A 24630-nucleotide genomic window follows, 5' to 3' on the forward strand; every position below is an offset into this window, starting at 1 on the left:
AACAAAAAAGAAAGAGTTAAATGAGGCAAACGCGGCGCGGCAATGACTAAAACTAACAGTAACAAAAATGAAAGAAGTAAGAACAAACAGTAACAATAACAACAAAGCAGTGCTAATAACAAAGTGAGTAGGGAAGAACCGGAATGAGTGAGCAGCAATGAAGCCAAGAAGTCGCATTGAAATTCCAATGGCCTTTGACGGAGCATGTTGGGTTCAATTTCTGTAAATGGGAGGACGTTGACAACAACAAAAGCAACGGCAACAACAGCAACAGCGGCAGCAGGCGGCAACGACATTTATGGACGCAACGTTTGAGACAACGAAGACGCACACCAACACACACACATGTACATTTGCCGCATCACCAGCGCGCTGTAAGCACCATGGAGCAGCTGTGAAAGAAGTCAGCAGCAAAGCAATAAGGCTTGAACAAAAGGAAAGCGTTGCAAGCGCGCCACTCACCTCGCTCCACTCACCGCAACCCCACAACACAGCAAACGAACCATTCAGCCGCGCGACCCACCAAGCGGCCGCGCTTCAAAAACTTGAGCTGTTGATGCGTAAACGTCAACTTGATATCCGTAAACTATGCAGCGAGTTCGTGCGTGTGTTACAACAACAACAACGTCCGACAAATGCCGACAAAACAAAAGTGCAGTGAAAATGTAACATAAAGCAAAGAGTGTAGAGAATATAAGTAAGGAAATTCTTATTTAGCTGCCAGCGCAGCAGCATCAGCGGCGTTGAAATGCAGTCTACGCACTGCAGCGTGTACAGTGTTGCCGTAGTGCTGGAAATTTATATAAAATTTTAATACAATTTCACAACACAGTGTCTGGCTATAACGGAATCGCAGGAAATTGTGAGGCTGGTGAGCTTGCAAGGTCAGACGGGTCAGTCTCACCAACAGAATCATGGAAATAGGTAGGTGTACCAATATCCTATTGTGGTTTACTACTGGACGGTTGGGTCTCAGCTGAACTGAGGAAGCCATGATCAGTCACTAGCACTTGCGCAGTCGCCAGACCCTACTAGTCTAGGGTGAATTTCAAGTAGTCTAGGGAGCTATTCAACCTTCCAAAATTCATCTCTGCTTAGTCGTGAGAGTTTTAACTGGCCACGGTCCCATCAGGATCCTCGCAGTTAGATTATATTAAAAATCTCAATGGGTTCTAGCTTCAGAAAATGCCTGGAAGGGGATGAGTTGGAAATTTACCGCTTTTTCGATTTCATGGGTATCACTTTCTTAAACAATCGCGTGAATCTCTGCAGATTTGTGGTAAATTCAGGGTGCTTCGTCGAGCTTTAATATATTGATCGAAAAGTTGGACGATCGCAATAATCGAATGTTCTTCACCTCAAAGTAATATGAACTTTTCAGTCTGCTAACGGTTGATCAGTTGATCCATTAAACTGATTTGGTATTTCTGTTTGAGTTTATTACTTACTCATATACTTTTAGCAAACATGTTTGAAAAATGGGTTAATGGCAAGAACATTTACGTCCAAGAAACATTTAGTGTGAGAGTAGATGTGACATCACGAAAAGACTACGATTGTCTTTATTTTATATATGTATTCCGGTGAATGGTTAGAAACATATTTATAATTCTTTCGGAGATCTTCATTTTATTTGCTCTAATAGTTAATTTGGAGTAATTATATATTTTTCCAAAAAATCTCGGTTAAAAAGGTATTAACACAAAAATGGCTGGTTTGGTAGCACTGCTTTTGCGCTGCTTTGTCACGCGTGTTAGTTATGCGTAGCGCGGGGTGGGGGGTGGTGCGCTATTGCACCCGAAGCACAAGGAAGGGCTACTGTGTCGGTTGTTGACTTTTCTGCAATGTGCGGTGACAACAACGCCAGCCAAGCCACTTTATCGGCGCTATGGAATGCCAGAATGGGGTGCGGTAGCATGTGGGTTCTGTAAAACGTTGCTAATTTACTGGTCGCTGGTTGCTGTGCACAATTTTTTAGAAATACAAAAAACCCACTTTTATTTGTTTTATTAAGGTAGCCGATAAGCTTTAAATATGTAAGCAAAAAAAAAAAACAACAGAAATGCGAACTTTGTAAACTTGCGAGATGGAAAATGAAACACAAATTAAACACGAGTGGAGTATGTACTCTCAATTTTGTCAAGGCTGCCAGTGGCAATTATAACGCATACTTAGTTTTCGAAATTCCCCATGTGGTTAATCCCATGCATATTTCACATATTTGCGTACTTTTTATCGAGTTTTGTTGTATGTATTGCTTTTATGATTAGTGTTTTGTTTACAATTTAAAAATATTTCCGAGAATTAACAAAAATTTATAAAAAAAAATATAATAAATACAAAAAAATATAAAATATTTGTTATAAAAAAAAATAAAAATAAAATATTAACAATAAATAATATAAAATATGTATAAGTATGCTTTGGTAAAAATTTAGATTAAATACAAAAAAAAAACAAATAAAAAAGTATAATTAATAAATAATTTTAAGTCATTTTGCAGCATAAAATAATATTTGTTATAATTAAAAAAAAAAATAGAATATTTATAATTTATGTATTAGCATTATTTTTTTGGCAAAAATTTCAAAAAAATCAAAAAATAACTAATTTGAAGTTTTTTTGCTGCATAAAAAATTATATATAATAATTAAAAAAAAATTAATCAAATAAATAATTTATAATTATTATTGTTGCATTTTCATAAATTTTTTTTAACATTTTTTAATAAGTTATTTTATTTTAAATTTTCATACATCGAGATAATTTAATAATTTTTTTTTGCAAAAATTTGGAATAACTAAAAAATATTTAAATAAAACAATTGTAATAAATAAATAATTTTAAGAATTTTATTTTTAAAATTTGTTTAAATATTTCTATATTTCTTTTATTTTCGATTTTCATATACCGAGATAATTTAGTAATATTTTTGACTTGCCTTAGCAATTTCACATTCTCTTACGCAATAATAATACAGTTAGTTGTATCAGGTGGGCGTGGTTCTAACATTTTCATTTCACATATTGTTGCTGTTGCTGCTGTTGTTGCAAAACTTTTAATTTAGTTTTACACAAAAATCTTAATACGAAAATGCAGCTATTTATTGTATAAACACACATACAAACTCATACATATGTACCTACACAAATGCTTGCATTAAGTCAATCTAGCGCTCATTGAGCCACTAGCCACAATTTAATTTATCATTTGCAACGGAAATCATTTATTTAAACGCCAACAGCCAGCCATATGGTGTTTTTGTCTATATATGGCACATACATACATCCATACATACAAGCGTTTGTTTGTATGTATTGCAGTGAATTTATTTGCATAATCATATATTAAATACACTTAAAAATAACGCGAATTGTGAGTGGGCATTTTGAAATGCGTAATTGCAAGCAGCGACGAGACACAATGCATTCATATGTCTCTGTGTGTGTGTGTATTTATGCAGCTTTATGTGTCATTTGCTGTTTTTTTGTAGGCACTATGCTAAATTTTAACATTGAGTCCAACTTCAAATGCAATTGCACGCGCTCGAAATTCTTATTTAGTTTTTTACTCCCAATTCAAAAGGCTGGTGAGAAAATACTGAATTTGTTGGGGACTTTTTGGGAATAACATAATTTCTTATTAATTTTTATGCAAAAAAAAAAATAAAAAATGAATAAAAATTTAAAAAATGTTTTAAAAAAATGAACATAAATATTCAGAAGTAGAATCGGTTTAGAAATTTTGAGACTCAGAGCAAGATCTTCAACTCAAAATTAGATCTTATGCTCAGAGTTAGGTTTTAGTAAATAAAATTTTACCATTAAGACCGCTGCCGCTTCAAAAATATTGAAAAATCCTTTCCATAAAGTCCAAACTTTTCCTACAGGGTTTATATGCAAGAAAATATATAGACGTTTTTGTTCAGATATATATATGTTTGTATATCCATGTGTGTGATATTTCTTGCATTTTTGTGCACTAATGTTTACAGTTGTATGAGTTATTTAATTGTTGTTGATTGTTGTGAACAGCATGGCACGAATATAAAGTGGAATTTAATGAAAATATTTATGTGCGCAAAAGTGTTGGTATTACTGACATCTGGCAGCATTAAGTAGCAAATTGCATGCGTGTGAGGGATTAGAAGCGTTTGGGTGTGGTTACTTTATATAATCTATACATATACATATATTCATACCCACGTAGGACTTTATAAAACTATTAGTTAAAAGGGGAGGTCAAAAGGTCTCTGAAAGTGAGAAGTCACACTTTCATAATATTATTACACAAAGCTAAGATCCAACAAGTATGAAAGGGTTAAGTTCGAGTACAACCGAACCTTTTATACTCTCGCAATTTATTGTTGTAATTTAATTACTATATCATAATATGGCCAAATATATTCGGCATATAGTCCAATAGAATAACGAAAATCATATATAGCATATGAAAGCTGAGATAATGCTTAAAAGGATTTTACTCATTTTCACCACCAAAGGTACGCCATATCCAAGATCACTTAATTCAGTTAAGATATTTCACATATTAACCGTATTCTTGAAAAACCTTTAATCAGGTATATGGGAGTTAGGGGAAGTTATGCCTCGATTTTAAATATTATTAAAGAAAAATATACTCTGAATTACATTAAAATATCTGAGAGATTTTCTGATTTTTTTGGTGAAAAATTACCCATAGCCACGAGTTCTTCATGTGCGTTATCCGGGGTCTTTTAAAATTTATAGTCCGATTTCGACAATTTTTCCACAAGTGATGTCACAGCTCAAATGCAGTATTTGTGTACAGTTTTATTTCGTTATCTTCATTGTTTCCTAATTTAAAGAAGGAATCAGATAGAATTCAAAATTGAGTTACATGGGAAGTAGACGTGGTTGTGAACCGATTTAGCTCATTTTCAATAGCATCCCTCCTACAAGATATCTTAATTTTTACTCTTACTACTTTCTGTGGTAAGCTCTCAAACAGTCAAACAGTCGATCAAGTAATTAAAATAAAATGATTACAAATTTTTGAAGGGACTGGATAAAGTGTAAAATAACTGTAAACAAATATTACGTAATTTCAATCCTGTAATTATTTTAAAAATATTCAATTATAGATAGTGTTCTTTTCGCCATCGCATAAAAGAGAACGAGACTCATTCATTGTGTTATTGGACTGATTATAGTCGAATACCAAAACTCTTACGAAAAATTACGAAACTATTTTGTTGGTTGCAATTCTAAGCATTAACTAAAAGTTCTAGCAGACTATTTACGCACAAACTTTGCACATTTCTAATAAATTTACTTGTGAATTTCGAAACACATTGCATTTTATGCTAATTTACATAGCATCTGGCAACACTTTGTTGTAATAAAATTTAGTTTGTTTACATTTCGCTCGAATAAAGTTGAGTAAACTACAAAATTTACGAGTTTGATTGAATTTACAGTAATGAGAGGAGTGAAAATACAATATATGATGCTAAATAAATATAGTTGCACCTACATAGATATACTTATATAAGTATTCAGCGCATATATGGTAAAATACACACTTGTTGAAAACAAAGTGAATACTTGGTAAATACAAAGTAAATATTAAAGAATGTCTACCAATGAGCCGCAAACACCCACACAAACCCACGTAGAAAAGTTAGAAAACATGCTATATCATATACAGTATACTCTCGAAAAGTAAATCGATTGGTATTTTGGGTAATTTACTTTTTCGAATAATTTACTTTTCCAAATACATATATACATAAATTATCTGTTTTTATAATATTAAATGCATTTTTAAACTTAAAAAATTCATTCATTTATTTGCTTCAATAAAACATATGGATTTACATGAAAAACATATTTACATTTACATACATATGTATATACATAAGTAACTACTATAAAGAAAAAATCTTGAATATTTTTTTTTTTATTTTGCAATATATTTTCTGACCATTTTTGTATGACAATTCAAAAAGTCTGACACCTAATTTGCATCGTTTTCATTTTTAAACCAGTGGATCAAGTAGGAGAATTTATTTACTAAAAAGACGCGATAAACAAGAGAGTAAGTGTTTTTGCAACATCGTAAAAAACGCTGCTTGCTTCGTTTCGAATTTTTTATCACACTCTCTGAAAGGTAAATTAAAAAATTTACTTTTTCGAGGTGCATGTCTTAAAGGTGATTAACTTTTCCGCGATTATTTACTTTCTGAGAATTTACTTTTCGAGAGTATACTGTATATGTATGTAGAGATATATTTGTATATATCTATTAAATGTTAACAACTTTTTATATATAAAAGCCTACACTTTTAGTTTCTTCAGTTTTATTCGTTGTTTATATTTTGGTTACACAGATTTTTAACACGAAATCGTTTCACATTCTCTCCATTTCGTACCGGTTTTCAGCTTGCCTGACTGTGTAGGTTGCCTTGTTAGCTAGTTGGTTGCTGCTTAGGCAATTACTTAGCGTGGGAGTAAAGTCAGTTCGTGTCTTTTGCCACTTCACTGCCATATTAACTAATGCAAATTGTATGTAAAACAAATCACTACGTATCAGTAATTAATACAAATCACAACATATACGTTAAACCGGGTCTTATGCTAAATACTTTAGTGGCTGTTTTGTAAAAGTATATCAACGGGTATTTCCAGGTATTTTTGGTGACAAAATGGGAATTTCATTATATTCATATATTTATTTGTAGAATCATATGAAATCGCTACATACTCTCAATTTAGACTGGTTTCTCTTGATTCTTGCCAATTTTTATAATATAAATGAAAATAAAGTGTGGGTTCTACTTTACTTATGCTGGGGAAGTGAAAAAATGTATTTTATTTTTTATTAGAATTCTGGCTGAAGAACAACATATTCATTTATCCTAAACATAATCTCAAATTCGTTTTCGATTTGCTTTTTCTACTCTCTGGTTCACAAATGTACGACAATAAAAACTTCCAGTTTAATGATTCAATACAAGAATGATAGAAATGAAGATACTGTCACTTCCATTCCCCTACTATTTTTGAGTGCACGTGACAGAAAAATACTCAGGACGTAATGTCATCGAACGTCTTCTCTTACTTTTTATACTATATTTAACAACCATGCCTACTTTCAATATACAAAAATTTTGAAGGTCATCCTATTCTTTCACTTTACAATATATACAATAGTTAAGTATCAGCGAAGATAGTGGAAAAAACTTTGCCCGAATACTTTACTTCTAGTTTGGCGTAGCCCGTTAAAAAATCGAAATCGGACTATAACACTTAAAGGCCCCAGATATCGATCAGGAAGACCCCAAAGCTTGTGCCTATTTTTTTATCGAAAATATCGGTAAATCTCTCAGATATTCTAGAGAAATTCAAAGGAGATATGTTATTTTTAATAATATACCTCTTTGCCAAAAATGGGCATAATCCATTCAATGTATTCAATAATATTTCTTCTAGCACCCATATACCTCATATACGGTTTCCAAACTTCCGGTGTACTTAATATGTCAGATATCTAAGTGAACGTAAAATCGGGATATAATGTAACTTGGTGACAGAAATAGTTGAAATTAGTCCCCAGCCCCTAATACATATGTATTACATATATATATATATATGTATTATATACAATTATTTTTCTAGTGGACTCTATGTCTAATACTCCCGAAAAACAATGGGACGAACATATAATAATCTTTCTATCCTACCTATACTTCTAACAGTTTACACCAATATATCTGTTTTATGCCAATTGGTAGTTCGATTTCTTTCAAACGTTACTTGTTGTTATTTCTTATCAGTGCAGTGGTTAAAAGCTTGACTCGTTGCTTGCTGATTTGTGTTGGACATTGATAGATGAGTCTTATTATTGAAAGAAACCTTAAATGCTTGCCTAAGAGTCAAAATTTAAGCATAGATTACAGAGAATAGGGATAGAGGGAAAAAACATTAAAAAAATGGATTAAATTTCAGTTTTTTTCGACATATTGGCTATAAGGACACAAAAAACATTGATTTTGGGGTTTACAGTCATCCAAGAACTTAAAGACGGACTTATTCTGAGAAGCTTTGCCAAAGAAAGTTTATCAAAAAAGTCAACATTAAAAAAGTTGGAGACCGAAGAAAAATGTGCCTTTCTCTTACAATGGGCAACTTTGATGAAAAACTTCAACAAAAATTTTTGTATGAAACCATGATTGTAACTCAAAAAAGTAACGATGCAGTTCGATTCGTAGGACCCGAAATAGGGGGAAACCGTCGAATTTGGTCTTGTCTTTTTTTTTTTGTGTTTTTGAAAAAAACTATCACAGTGTTATTATTGATATATGAATGAGCTTCCCAGTAGTATTAAAATACCACAAATTTTTACAAAAACATACAAAATCTAAAAATTTTGTTGAACGTAAATTAAAAAAAATTAATTTCGCCCTTCAAACAAACATTTATTATTAATAGATAGGGCGCACTAACAACTAAAGCTGTCCTCGGGACCTGTTACGAGCGCACGATAAGAGTCCCTTTACTAAAACTACACTCACTCACTCGAATACATACAAATACAAATAACGGGTGATTTTTTTGAGGTTAGGATTTTCATGCATTAGTATTTGACAGATCACGTGGGATTTCAGACATGGTGTCAAAGAGAAAGATGCTCAGTATGCTTTGACATTTCATCATGAATAGACTTACTAACGAGCAACGCTTGCAAATCATTGAATTTTATTACCAAAATCAGTGTTCGGTGTTCCGCTTTTTTATCGACAAATTTTGTTCAGCGATGAGGCTCATTTCTGGTTGAATGGCTACGTAAATAAGCAAAATTGCCGCATTTGGGGTGAAGAGCAACCAGAAGCCGTTCAAGAACTGCCCATGCATCCCGAAAAATGCACTGTTTGGTGTGGTTTGTACGCTGGTGGAATCATTGGACCGTATTTTTTCAAAGATGCTGTTGGACGCAACGTTACGGTGAATGGCGATCGCTATCGTTCGATGCTAACAAACTTTTTGTTGCCAAAAATGGAAGAACTGAACTTGGTTGACATGTGGTTTCAACAAGATGGCGCTACATGCCACACAGCTCGCGATTCTATGGCCATTTTGAGGGAAAACTTCGGAGAACAATTCATCTCAAGAAATGGACCCGTAAGTTGGCCACCAAGATCATGCGATTTAACGCCTTTAGACTATTTTTTGTGGGGCTACGTCAAGTCTAAAGTCTACAGAAATAAGCCAGCAACTATTCCAGCTTTGGAAGACAACATTTCCGAAGAAATTCGGGCTATTCCGGCCGAAATGCTCGAAAAAGTTGCCCAAAATTGGACTTTCCGAATGGACCACCTAAGACGCAGCCGCGGTCAACATTTAAATGAAATTATCTTCAAAAAGTAAATGTCATGAACCAATCTAACGTTTCAAATAAAGAACCGATGAGATTTTGCGTTTTTTTTTTTTAAAAGTTATCAAGCTCTTAAAAAATCACCCTTTATATGTGCACACAAGTATAGAGAATATAGCGACACAAAGGTCATTTGCTGATTTCGTCTGCCTTTCAGATTGTGATCTGCTGCACAATTGCCGCGATTTTGCTACTGTTTCGCCGGTCTTTTGTGTTTTGTGTTGTTTTTAAACACTTCGCGCTTCGGCTACGTTTTGGTTTAAGCTTCGCTTTTTTTATTTTGCTTGTTTTGTTCGACTTTTAACGTTACTCTCGTAAATTCAAAACGAAAACCAGTTTTGTCGTATTTGTTTTCATGTCACTGGCTGGCAGCAGCCACTTGATAATATGATTTAATTTTGAGCTGCCGAACTTTTTCCGATTGTTATAAATATAGTATGTTATATTTTTATTTTTGATTTGTGTTAAGAAGTTAGTTCATATTTATTTTTATCAATTCTAATTTCCTGTTTTTTATGTGTGTTTGTTAAAACATGAAAAAGCGCCGACAATTGCTGTTTATGAAGAAATCCGGCATGCTGTCATGTGGGCTGTCATGTTTGACATTTCGTTATTGTTGTCTATATTATCGGCATATTTGCTTTTATTTCTATTGATCAGCGACAAGTGAATTCAACGCAACATGTTTACATTAGAGATTTTATATAGTTTTCATTTTTAAAATTACATATTCTTGATTTATTAAATGTAATAAATTTAAAAAGATTAAATATTTATAAATATTTACTTGCAGATAAGGTAAACAATATATTTATATGAAGTCATAAAATTATAATTATTTTAATGAAAGCTAATAATCTTCAGTTCCAAAGGCTTTTCAAGAATTTAAAAATAAATATGACCATATTTATACCATTAAATTCCGAAAATTTCAAGAATTCAATATAAAGCTTTATTTAGAAATTTAAGAATTTAGTTTTGCTCTCTATTTATAAAGAAACCTGTTTTTATCGAAGCTAGGAAAGTATACAAGTGAATTTAGAATATTCTTGAAAGTGTTGCCACCTGTTTCAGGAATAAAATATACTTGAATACTTGAAACGTAAAAGGTCTTGCAATGAGAGTCTTGCAAAAGTTTGGGATATCATTGAAATTCTTTATTTCTGTGAAAGTACATTCGTTTCATTATGTGTGGAACCCGATTTATTTTGCATGGACCCAATTTTCGTCATATAACACGTTCACCAAACTTGGTTTTCAATAAATCGTGTTGGAACCACGTATTGTCCAAGGCCATATAATCCAATTCGGGCCAAAAATATTCAGTTATCATTGAGCGGTCAGACAGGACGATTATGACGACCCTAAATTGGACGCAGCGCTCTTAAAGTTGAAGCCACTGACTCCGAATCTCGGTATTAAATTTTAATAATAAAATGGCAATCCTGACAGAAGAGAAATGTGAAAAGAGCGGGGAAAAATATAGCGTTGTTTGCTGCCCCTATCTACTTTTGTAGCGTCCTTTTTGAAAAACCATTTATAAATATATTTCAGGTCTAATATATGTAGATTTAAGCGAACTTCTATAAAATAATTGTTTTACCAGAGTTGCCTCTAGCACTAAAATTGTGTGAAAATATATCTATACATATCAAATGGGAGACTTTTAAATATGGAGTTAAATATATTTTGACAAATATTTTTTTCAGAGATCTTAGAAAAAAATTTAAATTAATATTCAGTAAGAGATTTTGAAAAATAAATTTAAGAGGAATTCTGTATTTTTCAACAGAGTTGCCACCTGTCTCAGAAGTAAAATTTAATTTAATATACCAAAGTACATATATATTTAATAGGAGCTTTTGAAATATAAATTAAAGAGAATTTCTATATTTTTTAATAAGAGTTGCCATATAATACAAATATTTTTTTTTTGTAATTTTTAAAAATATAGCAAGATTGTATAGAAAATAACTCACTTGTAATTCAAATAAAAATTAAGCACAAAGTGAGATCTTCAGCAGCTCTGCAATTTCACCACAGAGCTGATGATACATTACATTACACTTAATTTTAAGACACTTGTAAACTTATAAATTAACCGATTGGCTGCTTAATCACTTCATACGCAGTTGGGATGTCACTAAAGCACACACACATATATACAAAGGTTTGCATGTATGCGAGCATGCTTGATGAGCTTTAACAAGTACAATTAATCGGGTCAAAGGGTTGCGCTTAAATTGCATATGGAAATAACCAATAAAGCGAGTCGCACGCAATAATTAAAGTGTCACTTTATTAATTTGTCAACGGAAATGCTTATAATTCTTAAATACATGCACAGTTACACATCTCAATATGTATGTATTCGTATTTGGTGTGACTTTGGCATTTAAATGCAGAATTTCACAACTTTAGTGCTTTAAGATTCCCGCGTCGCTTCTCTTTGAATGCGCTGGTATTAATAAATACTTTTATTGGCTTTAAAATTTCTAATCTAAGATTATTTTAATGTTTTCCTCTTTCTTTCTTTGTTATCAGTAGATACTTTGTGTGAAAGAAAAAAACAATAAAAATGTAACTGTTTTTTATTGCTAACAATACTTAAGTGTAACAGCTGACGTTACATAGTGCGCACAAATAAACTTGAACGTGTTGACTTGCGTGCTTGAAAGCTTGTACTCGCATGCCCTGTAGGAAAATTGTGACGTGGGTGTGTATAAAATGTTGTTGAAAAAAAAAAATAAATAAAAAAAATCTAGTGAAATAAATAATTTTGAGATGTAATTGATTTAAGAATATTTTTTGATATTAGAGTCAGTTTCAAAAAAAAAAAATTTTAATTTCTTTTTTAATTTTGGTATTCGTCTTCCATAAATATGATATGTGATATCATAATTCATTATTGGTTCATCTGAAATCAATAAACCAAAAATATTTCGATAGTAAATTGATAAATGTAGTAAATGAACAAAGGAAAAAAAATATTAAAATTTGAATTTTTGACAGAATTTTAACAAACAAATTAACTTTTTTGATAAAATTATTGCAATTACTGGCTTGAAAACAATAGTAGTAAAAAATCCTTCATTCATTAACTAGATAAGGTTATTTATATTAAGATGTGTGCAAAATTTGAAAAAATCGCTTAATAATTTTTCGAGAAATCGGTAGTAACGACGTGAAAATTTTAGTTTTGAGATAAACGCTTTTAAAGTTTTAAATTCAAACTAACCTGGCCTGATGGGCGGAGCTTCCAAAGGATCTATCTCGTAGAATTTTATTCAGATCGATTTGATATGAATGAACAATGAATTTGTGGAACACCTGCTTTACTGCATACAAACTAGAATAAGTTACTTAAATAATATTTAAAAATGTGAAAAATAAAATTAAATGTCAAAATTGTAGATTTACATTTAATAAATTTATTTCGAACGATAAATATATTTCCAAAATCTTTTTATGTACCTTTAGTACACGCTCTAGAATTTTTACTTCATAATAAACAAATTCCTACTGGGTTACTTGAAATCACACACACTGAGACATGTGCATGTGCATTCTATATACATACAGCTTTACGTACTTATATATGTATGTGTGCATATAAAATTTGTGTCCCTCCATCAATTCTTGGATATTGTATATTTTAACACGAATTTCTATGCTTTATCGAGTTGGTTGGTTAGTATGTGTGTATATGTGTCTCATCACTTAAAAGTGTTGTTGACATTATTTTCTCCATCCACATGGAATATGCATAAAGTGACTTATTTCATAACCATGTGTTGCGCCCATATAAACGGCACGGACTCATTGTCAAGTGGAAGTGACACAGTTGACAGACGTGCAGTTTTCAATGAATAGTTTATTGTACTTATTTTTAGAAGCGACATTTGTGCACTTTGACTTTTACACACAGAGTACACAAAGTAATTTTAATAGCATATTCAGATATGTATCTACAATTTACATGAATTAAATTCGAAAAACAAAAACAAATTATAATTTTTTGCTAACATTCATATAACTGAAGCTTGAGAGAGTATTCTTCTAGTGGCTACGGTTGAGTAAGGGAGGGGAAAGAGGTCCACGTAAGAGGTGCCCAAAAGAGGCTATCTAGAAAGCTCTGATTCCACAAATCAGTTAGTCTCTAAGTGAGTTACAATGCCTCGTCACGTCAAAAAAGTTCAATTGGTTATATGCTTGGCAATTTGATATCTTGAACAAAATTTTTGAAAAACTCTATTTATTTGCTAGTAAGCTAGTAAGCTTAAAATACAGACAATTTCTTTCAATACTAGTATTAATAGATATCTCGAAGGGCCTTAATGGTTAGGTCATTACCTGATCTGAGATTTCAAATATTTTATAAAATGTATTATAGTTGTTGTTGTTATAACTATAGAAACCATTCGTTAAATAATTTCGAAGCTTGCTGTCGAGTTCATAGTTCTTGACAAGCTAAAAAAGCTGACCGGTTCCATGAACGTAAACCCGACTATCGTTGGAACGGGCTTATTCAATCAATGTGACTCAACAAAGTTCCTAAAAATGAGAGATTTAAAAGTGTTTATCGAACGAGATAGTGAAAAAAGCATAGAGAAATACTCGTACTCCACATTGAATGAAATCAACTTTTTTTTCATTTGTATAATCTAAAGCTTCTCCGGAAGTTTAACTTTGCGATAATAAAGTACTATTTACATATCAACAATAAACTTCCTCTGTCTGCTGGTGTGCATGAATGCCGTTATCATTCATTTAAGTGGCCTTGAGTGCACCCAATAAACCATATTCATAGGGTGTGAAAGTATAAGTAGGTGTGCGGTCAAATACATATATACAAATATATGATTATATATCGCCCGGGCGCATGCTAACACCTAGACTATTTCACTTATCTACTAATATTTATAAAGCTTACTCATCAAATCCGCTACCTGGCGCGGTACAGGGTACTACACATTCTATACTGAAACGTTGTTTAACGCTGAAGCGTGTGTTTATTTTGTAAAATATAAAATACAACCAAAAAGCACGTGACGCTTTCCCGAATCTATAACCGATTACCGAAACAAACTGGTTTTTATGACACTTTGCACTGTACGCCATAAGGCGTTTCTTGATTTCATTTGCCAAACTCGAGTGCTTTGAAAGAATTGGTTTTGCGCTGGATTTTCCTGGTTGTTTATTTATTTAGCAAAACTGTGTTAGTGGCCAGTTATTGCTCTACACAATCGTACAGAAACCAGTTGCTTGTTGGCCGACGTCATAAACTCGGCCAAAATGTCTCGAAACCCCATTAACGCTCGGCAAAGCAAAAAAAAAGTTAATTCATAAACGCTTTAATTATCATATCGTAAAATAAAAGTAAAATCATAATTAAATATGACCGTTAAGTGTAGAGGTACGTCGGTTTACTCGTTTACTGTCGTTTATCTTATCGCCAATTGGCATTTCTACTCAAACATATTGACTTATACGAGTGGATTTGTTGTCATGCTGCTTGAGTTCACTTATTTGCCTAGTTGCCTGACATACAACCTAAAAGGTAGAAATGGAGATATCGCAACTATTTGCAATAAATCTGCATTTAATGTGGAAATATTTTTTTCAGATGTATATGGGAATGATAATATATATTAATATATGTATAAATAATATATTAATATATGTATAAATAATATATATCTGTTGAAACATTTTTCAATGAAAGTAGGTTCAAATTCAGATCAGACCCTTTTATGTAGAACTTTATAGCGATCTAGACACAAGTAAGGCTATAAACAGGTATAATACATGCATATGAATATATAACGGGTGATCTCAGTAGAGGTAGTTTTTTCAATAGCAATAGACCACTCCAGCACGCAGTGAAGAAAATATAGCAGCCGTAGCTGAGAGTGTACACGAAGACCGTGGAGAGTCGATTCGGCGCCGTTCGCAGCAGCTCTGATTGACGCATTTTACGTCGAGATCTTCAATTGAAAGCGGAAAAAATATAGGTTGTGCAAGATCTGAAGCCACTCGACCTTCCCAAAGACATCGCTTCGTTGTATGGGCTCTTGTAAAGTTAAAAGAAGATTAGTCTTTCGAGTCGACTTTTGGGCCGGTCGATTGGCCACCAAGATCGTGTGATATTCAAACATTAGAATTTTACCTGTGGGGATATGTGAAGTCTAAAGTCTATAGGGACAATCTCGCTTCTATTCAGTCCTTGGAGCAAAATATCACGCGAGTCATCGCCAGTTATAAGTCGAAATGCTCGAACGAGTAATCGAAAATTGGACTCAACAGATGGACCATCTGGAACGTAGCCGCGACCAAACATTTGAAAGAGATAATAAATGCCAAAGTATGTTCAAGTATGTTTCTTGCGAAGCCAATGGGTCTGGAGGTGAATGAGGACAACACGAAATATCTCCTGTCATCAAGCAAACAGTCGGCGCATTCGCGTCTTGGCTCCCACGTCACTGTTGACAGTCATAACTTCGAAGTTGTAGATAATTTCGTATACCTGGGAACCAGCATCAACAACACGAACAATGTCAGCCTCGAAATCCAGCGCAGAATAACTCTTGCCAACAGGTGCTACTTTGGACTGAGTAGGCAATTGAACAGTAAAGTCCTCTCTCGACGAACCAAAATCAAGCTCTACAAGTCGCTTATCATTCCCGTCCTGCTGTACGGTGCAGAAGCTTGGACGATGTCAACATCAGATGAGACGACACTAGGAGTTTTCGAGAGGAAAATTTTGCGTAAGATTTATGGTCCTCAGAACATTGGCAACGGCGAATACCGCAGACGATGGAACGATGAGCTGTACGAGTTATACGACGACATTGACATAGTTCAGCGAATAAAAAGACAGCGGCTACGCTGGCTAGGTCATGTTGTCCGAATGGACGAAAACACTCCAGCCCTGAAAGTGTTCGATGCAGTACCCGCCGGAGGAAGCCGAGGAAGGGGAAGGCCTCCACTCCGTTGGAGGGACCAGGTGGAGAGCGACCTGGTTACACTTGGGATCTCCAACTGGCGCCGAACTGCGAAGGAGAGAGAGAGGTAAAACTTGAAATTTGAATGTTTCTTTCTTTAAAAAAAAAATAGAAACAAAAGATGGAATATAAAATCATTCCCTAAGCAACTTAGAAACTCTGCTAAGGTTTAAGCCCCCAAATCGATACGCAGAAACTGTTCTATAACATTGTTTAGAACATCTGATGAAATAATGGGATATAAAATGATTCCCTAAGCAAATTAGAAACTCGCTAAGATCTAAGCTCCCAAATGATACTCAGAAACGGTTCTATAGCATTATTTTGAACATCTGATGAAATAATTAAGAGATCATAACAGATCTCTGGTTCATTACTTCTTCATGTAAAACATTAAATGTCTGTGAGAAGATCAGTAATATTAAAGTGGTCGTCTGCAATTCGAAACACTTGAATATTGGCGAATCGAAGACGCAACTGCCATAAATGACATTAACTGGTATATTCGAATAGAGGCAGAATGGAAGGTGTTTACATCACTTTCGTGAGTTCTCTTTAATTTAATATAACTGAATTTATTGTTGCTTTAATAGTCAAATATTTAAATAGATAATTAATATTTTTGTAAATGAATATAATAATGAAACAAGCAGTGAGTAGGCGATATTGGTGGTTAACATTTTTCTTTTTATGAAGTTGTATGAAGTAATCTTATACCTAAGACAGACATATGGTTTCCATACTGTTATATGTACTACAATAAAAGCTCTAGAAACCATGAACCAGCATAGTGACACACATGTAGTATATTGTACATTCATCAGCTGATACAAATAAATTCAAGCAAAATGTAATTATGAATAACAGGCAGGAAAAATGATCCTGACTTAGTTATAACTTCAAGCAATCTTAAAATATTATTGTCCAATATAATTATTACATATAACATATTTTCACATCATTTTTTTCAAATTTTGTTTTTTGATTTCAATTAATTTTGAATTTAATTTATTTTCTGTATGTAAAAATGTCAGAAAACATATGATTGTGGCAGAAGAGCTTAAAGCTTTCGGTGTGTTCAATGCAATCCATTGTAGTACATTTCACAACACCACAAAATTTCAATGGTTTCTAGAACTCTATTGTAGTACGGAACACCATTTGCTTTCAAACAAAATTCGGAAAACCGGTGATACACATATGGTTTCTGAAACATACTACAATAGATACTACATGTCTGTCTCAGGTATTATTGACTCTATGGCACTCTAATAGCATTTTGTTATTTACGTACAGCAAGTAAATTTTTTTGCACACAACTGTAAATGAGTATAGGCATATATAGTACATACAAAATGTCTATATAGAACGATATATATCAGTAATATATATATATATGTATATGTATGAATGATTGATACCATATGCGTTAAAACCAATGTCGGTATATGGCTGATAAGACGGAAATGAACAAAAAGTATACTTACGTACAATACATATCCATACATACAGACATACATACATGTATTTTATATTCCTACAATTACGTGTATGAACAATTTGATTGATAGAAATGAAATGTACTGAAAGTGAGACGTGAAGTGGGCGGGGTGTATGGGGAAGATAACAATTTAACAAGTATCACGATTCATTCACTAATAACTGTATATAAGACACCCATAGTTGGCAGAGGAAGAAAAGAAAAAGCAAAAAATAAATATTTTTATTATACAACGGTAATGAACTGTAATTAAACAAAGCAAATAAGCAACAATAACAATAAAGTTGGCAAATAAAGATAATTCAATAATATAGCGTACTCGCATTCTCTATAAGTGTACAAGTAAAGAAAATGTAAATAAATTTTAAATTTTTATTAGCATACATACATACATAGAGTATTTGTAAGTGCTAAATACAAATGTACTCATTGAGTATTTATGGGCAAATACTGTAACAGATAACAGCATTGTACTTGTAGTAACGGTGCACAAAGTGATATGGGTGAGTATATATTTGTAATTATAATAAAATTCATTCATTTAAAATGATAGTTAAGCATGAAATCAACGAATGTGTTGAAATGCACCAATGATTTTTTATATCTCATATAATATGTATTCTTATGTATGTTACATAAGTATGTATTTATATATGTATGTTATCATTCCACTTCATTAATTTAACACAATCATCCTCAATCGTACAAAAGGCCGGTCATTACAAATAGAAGTATTCATTCATTAGCACTGTCGAGTGGATTCTACTAAAGTTCTATGTATTTATCATATTTTTAAAAATATTTTATTATTCTTAAAAAACCAGTAACAACTTTAAGCATTCGATTTACTAGCGAAAGTGCTTGAGATCCGCATGAAACCTTTGAATTTCGGACTTCGTTAGCAGAAACTGTTTATTGTTTCAAAAGTAATTGATAAAGCCTTAAAGAATTCTTTATATACTTAATACTGAGATAAACAAAGTCAAAACTCCCTTATAATTTTCTAAACGAGTTACAAACGAACGCAACAAACCCGGTTAATGTTTTCTAATGTCATTGAGATTGTATTTCTACATTGTATTGAGTCGTTCACCAAGTAATTTCGTTTGATGACAACCGCTGATCTATTTGATTTTTTTCTTTTGCAGCTAACTTCACAACTAACTTTTTACCGTTATATATTTCAACAGCGGAAGATTTTTTTTGAAAACAACTTTGTTACTTTTTTGTAATAGTTTTTGTTTGTTGCCCTAACGAATATGGAATATTGATTTGCAAATTTTCATTTCGGCAATTTCGATCTTGAGGAATCACAACGTCCTGGAAAGACTCTTGAAACCAATGCGGTTAAAATAAAGTCCTTAATCGTCGAATAAGGTCTAGGATTAATTGCGAAGTTTGGTATTCTTACAGAACGAAATTTCCTTCGTCGCATTAATGAATGTGATTTGTTTATGAAATGTCAAAGAAGTGATCCTTACTGGCGATGAAAAGTGGGTGATTTATTTTATTTAATAGTCACCAAAAAAGGTTATGTTGTCTCATTGCTGGGTTTTCAAGGGAACGTTTATTTTGAACTTTACCATGATTAAGTGCTGAGGTGCATTGTGATCAGCTGGACAAATTGAATGATGCACTCAAACAGAAGAGGCCAGAATTGAGAAATAGAAAAGGTGTAGTGTTCCACCAGTATAATGCGAGACCTCATTCAAGTTTGATGACACGCCAAAACCTTTGCAGCTTGAATGATATGCTGCACCACATCCATTATTTGCTCCAGACTTTCCTCAGACCTTCGGACTATTACTTGTCCAGTCTCTGCAAATATTTTTTGGATGAGAGAACCATCACCTCAAAACAGGACATTTGGACCAGTTTTTTGCCTGCAAAGATCAACAATTTTATGAACCTGGAATCAATCTCTTGCACTGTAGATGCCAAAAGGTATTGGCTCAAAATGGAAAATATATAATTTCATAAAATGCTCACAATGAAAAATAGCGTTTAAATTGCACTAAAAACGAAATTATATAATGGGTCATTCACAATACTATTTTGAATTATATACATATAAGTTTAGCAAATTCTAAGGGTGTATTGTCTGTGGTATGATTTCACTTCAGAATACGGCACTTATTTCCCAAATTGGGTTTGGTAATGGTTTATTTTTGTATTTGATGACTATTAGAAACCTCTAAAGTTACATAATTGTCTGATGAATCATTTTTTGCTTTTTTGTTATTGCTGTACCAAAAATAGTTTCAATTAGACAATGCTTTTATTTATAATGACAGTATTTGCTTTTACTGTATCTATAAGCAAAACGATATCAAAAGTGTTTATATATATGTTCCATATTAACTAATTTTATTACATATATCATTTATATAGATACATAGTACCTACACACATATATAAAGATAAGACTTGCATTGGGATACAGCTATCCACTGCATTATCAACCATTAATGGATATTGCCTGATTATACATCTTCAACCAAACTCTCTGTCTAACTTGCCACACTTTAGCGCTTAAAAAACACAACAGTGTGGTGCTCACTGTGTCTATCGCTGTTTTCTTTTCTTTTTTTGTTTTCATGCTCGTGATTGAATATTGGTTTTTGGTCAAACCTTTCCCTCTGTTTTTCCACTGATTACTTATACGCACAAACACACACACACTCCAATACTTTTTTGTGTATTTTTTGGGTGCTGCACTGCAACTCAACTGAAGCAATGTGCTGAGCGGCACGGTGCGACGGCGATAAGGTGTGCAGCGCGGTGTGTCATTAACCTTTTCAGGTATTCAGCAGATGTAAACACAGCGGTGGCAGGCAATATTAGTAAATTCTTCTTTCACTTCACCAATGGTATTTTTTTTCGAACTAACATGTGTTGTTGTTGCTGTTTTTTTTTTAATTTTTTGATATCGCAGCAATTTGACAAGTTCCACGAGACCATTTCTCAGTGGCGCGTTGTACAAGTATTTCATTGTAACTTTCTGCTTGTAATATGTGGAATATTGAGGTTAAGCCAAGATTTTTCCTCGCGTTGAGTAGCAGATTAATAAATCAATACACAGCAGCATGAAAAGGTTTTTTATTCGAGATTTGTGCTTGTAATAATGTTTTGAGGTGTCTCAAATGCAAATTAGGTCATTCATCTGGAGTGGCCATGCTGAATAAATCAGTGATTAGTAGACAGATAAAATAAACTAAATTCAGATTTTGCATTATTATCACTTGAGCAGCAGTATTAAGGTATTATTTATGGCGGTCATTGTAATCGAGTGCGTTTCGGGAGTCGCTAACAAGCGTTGTGTAAGAGGTTCGGTTCTAGCTTACAAGTTACCGTTCTAAAAGGCATTAGATCGCCGAAAAACTCCAAACAATTTTTGAAGGCCGAAAAAACCGAAAGAACTGTCATTGTATTTAATTAGTGTAGGCACCGCATACGCGATTATTGTCGATTCAATAAGAGCGCGCGTGGTGATACCAAGTGCAGCCAGGCCCTTCTCCACCTGAGCTTTCCAACGGCGGAGCTGCCTTCGAATAACAAATACAGCTCATCGTTCCATCGTCTGCGGTATTCACCGTTGCAATATTCAAAGGAAAGAACTGTCATTGGTCTGTTCAAATTAGGGACAATTCGGTTAACGTAGAACCGGCTGTCGTGGAAATTGACTAACTTCACATTAAGCATAACTTTGAAGGTTCACTTAAGCGTACCCAACTAGCACTACCTTCCTTATGATAAGACCTCTTCGAAATAGCTCGTTTTCTGGGTCTAGGTTAGGTTAGGTTAGTCCAGTAGGTCAACAGGCCACGCATAAACCAGTTATGGTCTTTAGCGATACCAGATGGAGTTACGTTACGTATTCCCAGAGTAGTATTCAACGTTTAGAATACCAGCGCTTGACGCGAATTTTAAGAGATTATGAGTCCTCACTAACAAACTTATCCATACTAAGGGGTCCTTTAAGGACGGAGTCCTTGGTTTTTAATAAGATTAATTGACTTCAATGGAAGTCAGCAACAACTAATTGCTGTTATACACACTTTTTAGTTCGAAAACACTTAATTATCACAATCTATTCAACATTCCAACAACGAAAATTTTGCGCCACTTAAACAACTACGAAAAATCTCTAGCTTACCTTGCAACACCACCACACGACAACCGTCCTGCTTCAAACGGCGGTACAAAATATTCAACGCATCCGCGGCAACCACCTCACCAACGCCACCGCCCGACGCCGCAGCGGACGGATGCTGCTCCTGCATGCCCGCGTCATTGTACAATATGAATAGACTGACTTTATAGCCATTCTGTATGCGCTCCTTCAGATCGGTCGATTTAATTGTTGATAGCAAATCGATTTTGCCATTCGCCAGACGGCGCAGCATAATGCTTGGGATGAAGAAATTCACCGCCGAACGGATGTGCGATTCGCTGAAATCGTGCGAACTGCGGCAATCCAAAAGGATTAGCTTTTGCGCCAGCAACGAGCTGATGTGCGGATGGTGGGCGTGGCTGTGGTGTGAGGAAGCGGATATGGCGCGCAATTCAGCCTGCAGGCAATCCTTTGTAATGCAATCATAATGTGTTTCCGGCATGTTGGCGTATTGTTTATTTTGCACACGATTTGTTTGATAGCAATTATTTGTTGATAAATTCTATTTTAAATTGTTGAAACGGTCACTTTGCACTGAAGGTATTTTTTTAGATTTTTTTTGTCTACTTTTTGTTTTTGTGAAGCTCTTTTTATAATTTATTAATTAATTAATTATATTCAATTTATTTATATTTTGCAAATTCAAAATTAAATTTTGTACACTGTACACACACGAGTCGCGCTAATTTCGTTACGTTACTCAACGCCGCGCACCGCTAAAATAATGACGCATCGCGTGATCGCTCGCTATATAGTTTTGCTCACTGCACTGCCAAGAATTTCGCTTGCAATTGTATGTCTGCACTTTTTTTGCACCGCTCCTGCTCGCTGTTGTTCCACACGTTTTTGTGCTTGTTGCACTGTCTTACTGTGTTGTTGTTGTGTTTTATTTTGGTGGCCACGCTATCTCACTAAAATTCATCAGTAATTTGTCATTTTCTAATTTCTAAACAAATTTGGCAAAAAAAGCCAAAAAATAAAAAAATTCACCGCAAATCATTCACAAGCGCTGTTGCTGTAAAAATAGTTGTTGCTTGTACGCACTGCACTGCTGATTGTCAACACACAAGACTGCTGCTGGCTGCCAACAACATCGACTTATTGACAACGCATCCAATTACTCATGGCACTCATCATGTATTGGGGCTTGCTGGTTAGAAATGCAATAACGATCAACGTACCAAACGGAATCACTGCTGTACGCCAGTGCCACTCAAACTATGCGCGCAATGTGCAGTGTTTGCTTTATTTGCTTTACTTCAAAATTTTACAATTTTTAAAAACTTTTTTTTTTTATAATTTTTCACTACAAAATTTGGCGTAATTTAATTTCACACACAACTGAATTGTTTCAACTTTTTTATTATTTAAATATGTATGTATGTATTTCACATTTGTTTATCGCAATTGCATGGAAAAAGCGCACTTTTCATTTTTTCACTCGTTTGTCGTTCATCTTTTGGTTTTCATTACACTCCTACTTTACCTTTGCTTTGGAGATTTGCCTTTTTTATTGTGTTTGCTTTTTTCTCCATTGCATCCAATAAATGTTTGTTGGCTCTTATACGCTTACACTTGTAAACCGCTTGTCGTTCATTCCAACTTCCTAAATTGTGTAGTTAAACTTAATTTCCAATAATTTAGTACACTTTTTACATTTCCCGTGTGAATTTACTGATTTATTACAACTTCGATGAATTATATTTTGAGCAGAGAAACACAGAACAAAAGTGGAAAAGCGACTACACAGTGCGCGACACACGGACACCAGTGATTTTATGTTAAACAAGCAAACACGACCAGCGACGATGGCTGAAATGTTCCGAATGTGAGCAACGACAAAGCCAACAGCATTCGAAACGCCAAGTGGATTCACGCTGCACAGTGGTATAATAAGCAGCAAGAACAACAAAAAAATATCAAATGAAATAAACTCTCCCACTTTTCTGCTTCTGCTTCCTCTTCTATGCATACATCTCGTTGGGGTACACGCGTATGTATGTGTGAGTACATACAAGTAGCATGTAGCGGGAGAAATTGCCCTTTTTGCCTTATACCACTTGTGTTTTGAGTTGCTGGTGGGAGCGCGAGAGCGTATGTGTGTAAATTGAGAGCGCGCGTTAAATGAGTGAGAGCATTACAGTAGTAAATTGTGCGCTAGTGGCGTGCTAGTGATGTGCTAATATGGCACTAGTCACGGGCTGAAACATTTTTCGGGTTATTTTGCGAATTTTCAACTGCATTAAGGAGAAAAAATTACTTTAATTTTCGTTTAAATGATTTTACGTTATTTTATGCCTATGATTAAAATTCTGTAATATAATATTTTTGTTAAGAATTTGCTGAAGAGAGAAAGAGAGAGTCAGTTACTTTGTGTGTAGGCGTGTGAGTGCGAATGTTTTGCTCCTCCATTAATAAGTTAACTTTGAGTGGAAGGAGTTCAAGTGAGTTGAATTTACTGTAAACATGTTTTTGAATCAACAAATTTGTGGATAATTTAAGTTTATTATATTAAAAGAAGTGATGCTCTTAAAGCA

At 33.8% G+C, this 24630-nt stretch overlaps 1 protein-coding gene across 1 annotated transcript in view; it reads right to left on the reverse strand.

The window, feature by feature from the left end:
* The window catches only part of Mkp3 (dual specificity protein phosphatase Mpk3), a 72801-nt gene extending 48861 nt beyond the window's left edge, over positions 1-23940 (reverse strand). Inside the window, exon 1 of the mRNA XM_011188080.3 lies at positions 22076-23940. Within this exon, the coding sequence (XP_011186382.2) occupies positions 22076-22535 (460 nt within the window). The 5' untranslated portion in view covers positions 22536-23940. The remainder of the gene's footprint in view (positions 1-22075) is intronic.
* Between the last annotated feature and the right edge of the window lie 690 nt (positions 23941-24630).

The sequence above is a fragment of the Zeugodacus cucurbitae genome, chromosome 4 (genome assembly GCF_028554725.1).
Source record: "Zeugodacus cucurbitae isolate PBARC_wt_2022May chromosome 4, idZeuCucr1.2, whole genome shotgun sequence".
In the NCBI taxonomy this organism is placed as follows: Eukaryota; Metazoa; Arthropoda; class Insecta; order Diptera; family Tephritidae; genus Zeugodacus; species Zeugodacus cucurbitae.